Source organism: Emys orbicularis, chromosome 16 (assembly GCF_028017835.1).
Source record: "Emys orbicularis isolate rEmyOrb1 chromosome 16, rEmyOrb1.hap1, whole genome shotgun sequence".
Taxonomy (NCBI): domain Eukaryota; kingdom Metazoa; phylum Chordata; order Testudines; family Emydidae; genus Emys; species Emys orbicularis.
In genome coordinates, this window is record NC_088698.1 from 16,417,953 (window position 1) to 16,427,191 (window position 9,239).

The following is a 9,239-nucleotide window of genomic DNA, read 5'->3' on the forward strand; positions in this document are numbered from 1 at the left end:
ATCTGAGTCTCCGGCAGAACTAGGGAGCAGTTAGCAGGAAGCTTGGTGGCTTTTCCTTCGCTTCCTGCTCTCTTTGGGGTGAGGGGAGGGGTAGCCCCCGCCATCCAGCCTGTGCATAGCCCTTGGGCTCACTTGGAAAGGTGACATGCCGGGCAGAGGGACCAAAGAGCCGAGGGCAGTGTCCCAGTTTGTACCTGTACAGGGGAAGCCTCGGGGCAGGAGACGAACCCTAAAGATGGAGCTTTCCTCATCCCTGAGCGTTCGCAGCCTTGCTGGTCCCTGAGGGGAGACGGGACATTTTCCTTTGCACCGTTCTCACTGTGCACACGGGGGGGCTGAAAGGCTTCGATCGGGGCAGAGGAGGCAAGACAGGCTATGTACAGGGCCGGCCTTATGGAAAATGGCACCCTGGGCTGCCCTTCCCCGCCCCACTCACGGCTGCACAGGGAGGAGTTTCTGAGCCTGGGGGCTCCCCTGGCCATACAGTCCCTGACCACCAGGAAGGGGGGACCCAGGGGCGAGCCCTGCTGCCTGCACCTCCCTGCCAGGCTGGCAGCTCCAGGCGGCATCATCTGCCCCCCGCCCAGCTGGCCAGGGGTTCCTGCCCTGAGCTGGCCTGCATTCACTCCTGCTCCACCAGCCCAGGCCTGCCATCTTGTGGCACTTGGATGGCGGCTCCCTGGGCAGTCGCCCACGTCTCCCACCCGTGAGGCCGGTCCTGGCTGTGTAGGGAGCAGGTTGGGGCTGAACGGGTTGTGGGCAGCAAGGGAGCATTTGAGTCCCTGGGAGGAGGCTTAGTAGAGCCCAGCTCTGCTGGCTATGCACTGCCCCCTCCCTTCCCTTTCACACAGGACTCCACCCAACAGCCTTGCTGGGCAGTAGCTTTAGGCTTCCCCCGTTTCCCGCCCCTGGTCTCAGCCATGGGGACCTGCGTGGTTGAGTTCCAGCGCAGGCAAGCTGGTGGCATCTGGTGGCAGAGATACGAGGGCTGTGTCTGCAGCAGCCGCTGTCATTTGCCAGGTTATTTTTAACCAAGCACAGTAAGGAGCAGCCAGAAGTGTGGCCTGTCTGATAGTAATGCCAGCGGCCGGCCAGGGAAAACGGGCCCTGACTCTAACTGGGTCTTCCCTTAGACTCCTTGGAGTGCTGGCAAGGAGCTGATTGCCTGATGCACATGGGGGTGGGTCCTTCCTGCCCAGCCCCTGGTTCCCGCTCTGAGTCCTGTGGGTGCCCATTTACCTGTGGCTTTGTGTTGTCCAGCTCTGACTCCTCGATGGCCGGCTCTTGGTGTGACGCGCGGTGTTGGCTGGGTCTGGTTAAGTGCCAGGGCTGCTTCTGCTAGCAGTGTGTCATGCTGGCTTCTCTCAGCAGGGCCCTGAGCTCTTGGCCTGTTGGTGAGTAGCTGGGGCAGTGCCTGTTATTCACAGGCAAGCCTCTTTTGTCTCGGGTAGGTGCAGGAGAGACGGGACAGATCTCGGAAATAACGAGGAGAGGCTAAGCTAACGAAGGGCAGCGGTGCCTCTTGGACAGATGTCTAAGCTAGGCCAGCGCAAACTGAACCTCTGAGCTTTGGCTCGTTTAAGAGGCCACTCTTGCTGCCCCAATGAAGTGCAGAGCCGTGCAGTGTGTCTGGGGGACAAACTCAGGCCAGAAGAGCAATGTCATTATCTCCCCAGCTCCTTTGTCCTGTCCCGTCCCCCCTGTGCGAAGCATGTAAGAGATGCCATGCCAGGATAGACTGAGGGGCCATTTACTCCTGTCTCCAGCTCTGTCCAATGCCAGATGCTTAAAGGGAAAGTGTGAGCCGCCTCACCATAATGCACTGCTTGTGTGGTATTGTAGCCTGAGGGGACAGCTCCTTCCAGGCCTAGGCTGGTGATCAGCTACTATCCTGACGCATGAGGATTGCTAACTTGTGTCAGTTTTATTCATGCTAGTGTAACTGCAAATGCTGTTCCTGTTCATTGGAGCGTCTGTTCCCTTTTTGTAAAGCTTGATAAGTTCCTTGCTTCTGCATTATCCTGAGGCAGTGAATTCCACAAGTTAACAATCTGTTGCTGGTAAGGTGGTAACATTTCCAGACCCGCTAAGGGAGCCTCTGTGTCCAGCATGTTTTGGCCCAAGAAGAGGTAGAGGAGATCATCTTCTCTTTAGCATTAGCTGGCAGCTTGGTTGAGTGCAGCCTGCAGCTGTACTGGTGGCTGAGTTCACAAGCAAGGCATTGAAACAGGGCAAGGCCGTGGGTCTGAGGCATTTGGCAGGACAGGAAATCTGCCCCCTTTCCCGGTGAGGACATCTCCATCAACTCAGTGCAAACTTCTGCTAAATCAGACCCATTCCCCCCAGAGCCGAACTCCTCAGCCATGGGCAGGGGTAGCGTGGAGTCAGAGAGAGAGAAGCACCCTCTGCCAAGGCAGCTAGAGCTGCAACTTCTCCAGAGGTGAAGTAGGACCACGGAGACCCACCAGCAAAGAAGACACAGCAGGTTTCCTTCCTCTTGGGAGGCTGGGAGGAGGGTTGGCTGCCTGGAAAGACGTTGGAAATGGAGGTGACCCCTGGAATGCTCTAGAGATCTGCCCTCTGCCTGCGTGTTCTCAGCATGGAGTCTCCCCCTGTTGAATTGAGCCGCACTCTGACTGGTAGAGGCGTTCCTGGGTAAGCATGGCTGGCGGTTCCTCCTGTGGCTAGGGAGGCTGGATCCCCCTCTGGCAGTGAAGGAAGTAGAGAGTATGGCTAGGATGCTCCTTCCCCCTAACACACCCCTACACACACACACACCCCTACACACACACACACACACCCCTGCATCGTAAGCCTTTGCCAATTTTTTGCACTTCTTAGCGACTCCAGGAGCTGAGTCCGGCTCCACTGAGTTCTCAGGCGCTGTCGCTGCGCTGGGGGTTGTGGGTACCACGTTTCAAACCGTGTGCCTGATTGGGGAGGTGGTTGTGGGATGAACCCGTTTGTGTGCCATTGGCTCTGCCAGCACTCGCTGACCACCCGCATGCCTTGTCCTGCATCCTGTTCCTTTGGGGGGGAATTCCATTCTTCACGCTGTGCGACGGCTTTCCCCGCTCCCTCATTGCACCCAGCCACCCTGGTAACCCTGGCTTGCTCGTGACCACGTGATTTGCGCATCCCCTCGCTCTGTTCCTAGGCACTTCCTTTCCCCGTTGTCAGTTTGGTTGGGTTTTTTTTGTACATTACTGTTGAGTACTTTGTCATTGTGAACGAGAGAAACCAACTCTTTGGAAACGTATCCATTTTATTAAAATGATGATGATGGCTATTATTATTATTAATAATGTTTACTATCTGAACTGGTCAGTGAAATAAATACATGAAAAAACCGACAAGACGACCTTTTCCTGATTTGTTTTCTGTCTGCGGAAGGGGGACTTGTTAGGAGTGGGGACAGAAATGCAAGATGCTTGGAAAACCCCCCTGGGCGTGATCTGTCCAGTTCTCTAGTTCAATCAGGTTAGGCTGGACGTAGGTATAGGCTGGGTCAAACCTGAGTGTCCTGCGACCCTGTGCACAATGCCACTCACTCAGATTCGGAGGGGAACATGGGCCGGAGGGGTCAGAATGCTGGGGGCGGGGGGAGGGAGGGACTGAGAAGGGGAGAGGAGAGGGTCAGGCATGGGGGGCAAATCTGTGCCCCCTCCTACTTTAAATGGCACTCCACAGCCCCTGGATGCAGGAATCACTGGATGAAATTCTCTGGCCTGGGTTATGCAGGAGGTCAGATGATCATAATGGTCCTTTCTGGCCCATGGAAAAGTCTACCTGGGTCTTGAAGCACCCCCCAACTGAAAGAAAAACACGACCGCAAAAGCTGAGCAGTTGGTGAGCCCAGATCCCCTGCCTGCCTTCTGCTCTACGGTAATAACCGGAATGAGCCACTCTGATTTATTAGAAGCTTAAAGGTTTTAAAGCATATGAGATGAGTTTTTATCCCCAGTCCTGCCTTCAGCTACAGCCCCACTGAATCAATGGGCCCAGTTTTCCCCAGCCCTGTTCCTTGGCTCATCCTGGACACCAGTGCAGCTGGGTGTCAATCCGTCCTGTTCTGATCTGGTAGCATTTCACACCCCTGTGTAAATGGGTGCAGAGAGAATCTGGCCCAATGGGCTTACACGAGAGGGATTGTACGGGGATACCGGGGGCAGGGTTTGGCCCTTAATGCGTGCAATGGGGATGTGATCTCAGCATCCCAAGAGTGTCCAACTGGCCTGTCTATTTTTATCCCTTTGGCTCTGCTGCTCAGGCTCGAGCATCTCCCAGTGCTGCGAATTCCGATGGCAGGATGTGGTAAACCCGCCTTGCTAACTGTGAGCTGCACATGCTTAGAGCTGCTGAGTCATCTGACTATCAAGATATGCCCAGAGCACGATGTTCCCATGAGCATTATCTCTCCCAGCACTGGCCAGCCGAGTCAGCCTGCAGCTTTCTCCTTTCCCCTGGATCTTGCCTTTTTGTGTGTGCAAGTATCGCACTCTCCCAGGCTTCAACCATGTGAGAGAATGCAAGTTTTCAGAAGAGCGGCTCTTCTGCTCCCTCCCTACTCAGCTAGTGACCCAAGTCGCAGCTGAAAGCCGGAGCACCTCATCCGAAGTCACCAGCTGCTCAGAAGGGTTGGGATTGAGTCAGGTCCTCCAAGGCGCGCTGACGCTGTACATAGCGCTAACAGGATGTTAGGGGACACCGTGCTGCCAGGAATGCTCCTGACGAGATGTGAAACCAATTTAACAGTCATGAAAGATCCCCTGGTGCTTTTCACAATGGTAATTTTGTGAACCTGAATTTTTCAGGTCCAATTGAATCTTGAGTAATTGCCTAAATCCACCTGCAGCTTCAGTTGGATACAGTATTCCCCTTCGCTTCCTGCCCCGACATATTTGGTCCCCATGTACTAGACAGATTCACTAAAGGGAGACCTGTCCACAACCAGTGAAGATCCCATCCCCCAGGATCAACTGATTACAGAAGCCAAGCACTTCCTGTCCCAGACTGAGACTCCTTGTCCCGTCTCCTTCACTTCCCGTCCCAGTGCTGCACACTCTTAAAACAGCTGCAGGCAGCTGTGAAGTGACTCCTAGGATTGTGCATATGTAGTTTGTAAAGGGCCTGAGGATGAAAGGCGTAACATAGGGTATTATGGGAATTACCTGGAGCGTTGTCATACTGAAGCTGACACTGATCAGTGTTAGGTTCCCCAAGCTTCCTTACAAACCTCTCAGCTGACAGTAAGATCTCCGCCTGATCCTGCCTGGTTGCCATTGCTAAGTCTTTTCCAGCCTCGAGAGGGCCGGAGCTGCATGCTAAACAGAAGTTTGGGGAGCAGGGGAACAATCTGAGAGGTATTTGCCATTGCTAAGACAGAGCCAGGCAGACAAAGTGGAGCTGAGTATGGGAAATTATGGGCCCTTCCCCAGGGACTGATGGAGTTTTGAGGACTCTCCCATGGATTTCACATGAGGTTCCTTGCATGTTTTCTTGTTGCTGTTGAGCAGAGCAATACAGAAAACAAAGCAAATAATCTGGGTTTATTATAATCTAAGAGGATGGCTACCTTTCCAAAGGGTGCCAGGGGAAAACAGGGCACTGTTTTGAAGAGGGCAGGGCTGGACCGCTCACAGATAACAGCAAAATGCTTTTGCCCTCCCCTTCCTCTGGGCCAAGACCCTCTGCCATTCACCCGTCGTCATCAGGCCTGCCACATTTGAAGCGTCACCACATCTTGCATCCCTCAGAACAGTTGCTTGGTGAAACCTCAGCTGTTCCGGCGAGACCGTGGCAGGGAGGAGTCCTGGGACTAGCTTTCCCCTTATCTTGCAGAGCCAAGTGGGAAACTAGCAGAGAGCTCAGCTGTGTGCTTGCAGATGCTCTTGCACTGCTTGCCCTCTTACAACACTCTTCCCTTGTGCCAGAGGCCAGCAGGGCAGCAATCTGCCAAGGTGAGTCCAGACCCTGCGCTTCCTGCTAACGTTGCCTTCTTCCTCGCACTGCACAGCATTGCGTTATGGCTGGGCACCAAGCCGCTAGCTTCTTACACCCTGTACAAGTCACAGTCAATGATGACCCTTGGGATTTTTTGCAAGAATTGCAATACTAGGACAGTCCAATGGCTTGTCTCTGTCAACAGCCTGTCTGCAGCAGTAACCAACGCTTAGATCCTTCAGAACAAGGGTAGCCCCCTCCTATTATCCCCCTACTGCTGCAATACAATCCCAGAGTGGGGAATTTCTACCTGAGCCCACCTGATCTTTATATGTCCTGATGCATGAGAACTGCTCGTCTCTGTCACTTTTATTCTAGCTGTGGAAACTGCATTGGCTGTTTTTAGTCATGCAACTGTCTAATCCTTTTTTGAATCTTCTGTAGCTTTTTGCCTCTGTAATAACCTGAAGCTGCTGTTAATGAAACCTTGCTTATAAAGGTAATTCAGAGCCTGTGACTGCATGAGTAGCTTTGTGCGCGAACGTGTGACTGCTTCTGCTAAATTTCCTTAGCTGTTATAGTGCATCAGGAATGCAATCATGCAAATACCAGCTTCTCTTCGCCATCCTGGGCACCAGTGGAAATGAGCTTTGCTGGCCTCGGGCCAGTTTCTACTGGATGTCTGGTCACATCATAAACCATCTGTCCTCCACAAACCCAGGGCTAAAATAGCAGGAGCACTCGCCTGTCTAGTATTACAAGAGAGCGAGATCTTGCCCAATACATGCTGAAATTATGCCCTTGTCAGAGCTGGGGGGTCTCTCATCTTCCTGGGTACCAAATTCAACCCAAAACTTAAATCCTCAAAGGAAAGAAAAGCCCTGGGTTTGTTCTGTTCAGTTTGACAGTGTCAGGTGTCTGGCTGCGTCTGGCTGCTCTCTGTATGCTGAGTGCCTAAGGTTTGTGCACAATGTCCCAAGGGGTTCAGGGTCAGAGGTGGCTGTGTGTGTGTTTCAGAGCTGAAGATGAGCTGCTGGATCCTCTTCCTTTCCCTGCTGGGCTTTCTGCCCCTTGCGGCGCCCACCTGCCCCTCGCCCTGCCAGTGCAGCACCAACATCGTCTACTGCACGTCGAGGCAGCTGACTGAAAGCAGCCTCCCTGCGTCCTTCAGCCCCTCAACTCAGACGATCTACCTCAACGACAACCAGCTCACCAGCATCCCCAGCGGGCTCCTGGACAACCTGCGGAGCCTCCAAGTGGCCTATCTGTGGGGGAACCCCTGGGAATGCGACTGCAACATCCTCTACCTGCGCTCGTGGCTCCAGTGGCAGCAGAATCGGACCCTGTATAGGAATGTGGTGTGTGCCTCCCCGGAACACCTGCGGGGCAGGATCATCGCGTACCTGTCGGAGGATGAGCTCATCTCCACCTGCCAGTACTGGTACTGCAGCATCGCGCTCATCTCCCAGATCTGCCTCTTCCTCTTCATCCTCCTCCAGGCTGTCCTGCTCCTCTTCATTATCTTGTTCCTGCATAGATTCCAGAGGATCGCCAATGTAGCCAGGCAGACCACCAAGGAGATACACCAGCACGTAGATACCTGGGCTCCCCTTTCAGAGAATGCCAGTGACATTGATTAATGTCACAAGGGCTTTCAGTCCTCATGCTTCAGGGCATAAGCTGAACAGCGGGGCCAGGAAGGACATCCTTCCTCCTGGGATTGTAGTGTTGCATGGGTCATTTGGTGCATTATGCTGAGAGCCAGCCTTTCTCTGAAGCATCAGGAACAGGCCACTGTCTAAGCAAGACATAGGCTTGGCCTATTCTTCTGTTGCAGTGCAGCTAATCTTGGGATGTTCAAATTCTGCACTCTTCCAAAGGGATAGAAACAGGATTGGGACAAACTGTTCTTCTATCAAACCTGTGCAGACTTGGTTGCTTTGCTGAAGTGAAAACTGTTACTGGTCTGGTCTCTTCAGAGATTGTGATTCTCTGGGCAGCATCACGTACACCAAGAACCAGAAGGAACTAACTTAAAGCTGGCAAGGGCCAGGGCAGTCTGAGCTAACGCTGCTGCTATGTGCTTCATGCTCATTTGGTCCCAGGGCTCCAATGGCTGAGCCCACACACTAAAACATTGGGGGCTGAGCTTAGAAAGTCCCTGATTCTGCTGGTTTGTTACAATGTGGGCAGAATGCGGCAGGCTGGCCCTGTGGTTAAGTAACTGGAGTAGGACACAGGAGAGATGGGTTCGATTTCCCAGCTCTGCCTCTGATTTCCTGTGTCACAGTCGGCAAGTCAATCAGTCTCACTGGGACACAGTAAAATCGGGCTGCTGCTGGCCATGCTTTGCCTTGTCTGTTTCGGGTGGGGCAGTTCAAAAGCCCACAGTGTTGACCCAATTCTGTTCCCACTAAATGAAGGCGGGAGCCCAGTTAGGCCAATGCCGAGTGCTTCTGAAAGCCTCGCCCCTTTAGGGCAGCGATTGTATCTTCCTGTGTGTCTGTACGCTGCCCAGCGGAATGGGGGCCTCTACGGCTACTGAGATGGCAAGAAATACATCATGCAGCTTTAGCTATTTATAACAGTTCTTTCATTTCTGTAACAAAACCGTATTAAAATAATGATGATGCAAATGGTTCTTCCCAGGCTGAAACGTGTGTCTGGTTTAAACTCCTTGCAAACCATGCAAGCAGGGGAAACGCCCAGGAAAGGGTCTGGGATGGGACCTTATTTTAAAAAGGATGTTCCTTGGAAATGGAATTGGGGGGGGGGGGGGGGGAGATTCACCCTGGACTCTGCACTGCTGGTTCTTAATGTGGAGTTTCTTTGAATTCAGGTTTTACACGGACGAGTTGGGTTGTTTCTGGTTTTTATTTATGCTGAGGCCTGTGTCTGGTAATTTGCCAGGAGAGGGGCGAAGAGGACGGTAGGTGAACTGGCAAGATGGAATGAGCGTTTAAGATGAAGCAATGGGCCCGTAATAACTCAGGGGATTGGTACTGGGACAGTGGAGGGTTAGGTCACTGGTTCCCATCACAAGGGACCCCTCTGGCAGGGGCTGAGGGCATTGGCTGTTCCTCAGCACACAAAGGGTTAACCTCAGCTCACCGATCCTGCTCCCTTTACAGAGGCACTGAGGGCAAGGCCTGTACATTGTTTTGGAGGCTGGATGGTGAAGAGTGGTTCTGGGGATGGTTGGGCTCCACTTTCAGGGGCATCCTAGACCTGGGCTGGATCCCAAGCTGGAGAGTTCAGTCGTTTCCTTTTCTGCTTAGATCCAGGGCCGGTGCTAC

General features: G+C 53.3%; 1 protein-coding gene across 1 annotated transcript; it reads left to right on the plus strand.

Moving 5' to 3' along the window:
* The first annotated feature begins 5,737 nt into the window (after positions 1-5,737).
* On the plus strand, positions 5,738-8,579 carry GP1BB (glycoprotein Ib platelet subunit beta). Its single transcript, XM_065417562.1, has 2 exons — positions 5,738-5,960; positions 6,961-8,579. The coding sequence occupies exon 2, from the start codon at positions 6,969-6,971 to the stop codon at positions 7,581-7,583; it is 615 nt and encodes a 204-aa protein (XP_065273634.1). The 5' UTR covers positions 5,738-5,960; positions 6,961-6,968; the 3' UTR covers positions 7,584-8,579.
* Positions 8,580-9,239: the final 660 nt, after the last annotated feature.

Coding starts and splice junctions, on each gene's coding strand:
- GP1BB (XM_065417562.1), top strand. CDS start 6,969: ATGAGCTGCTGGATCCTCTTCCTTTCCCTGCTGGGCTTTCTGCCCCTT.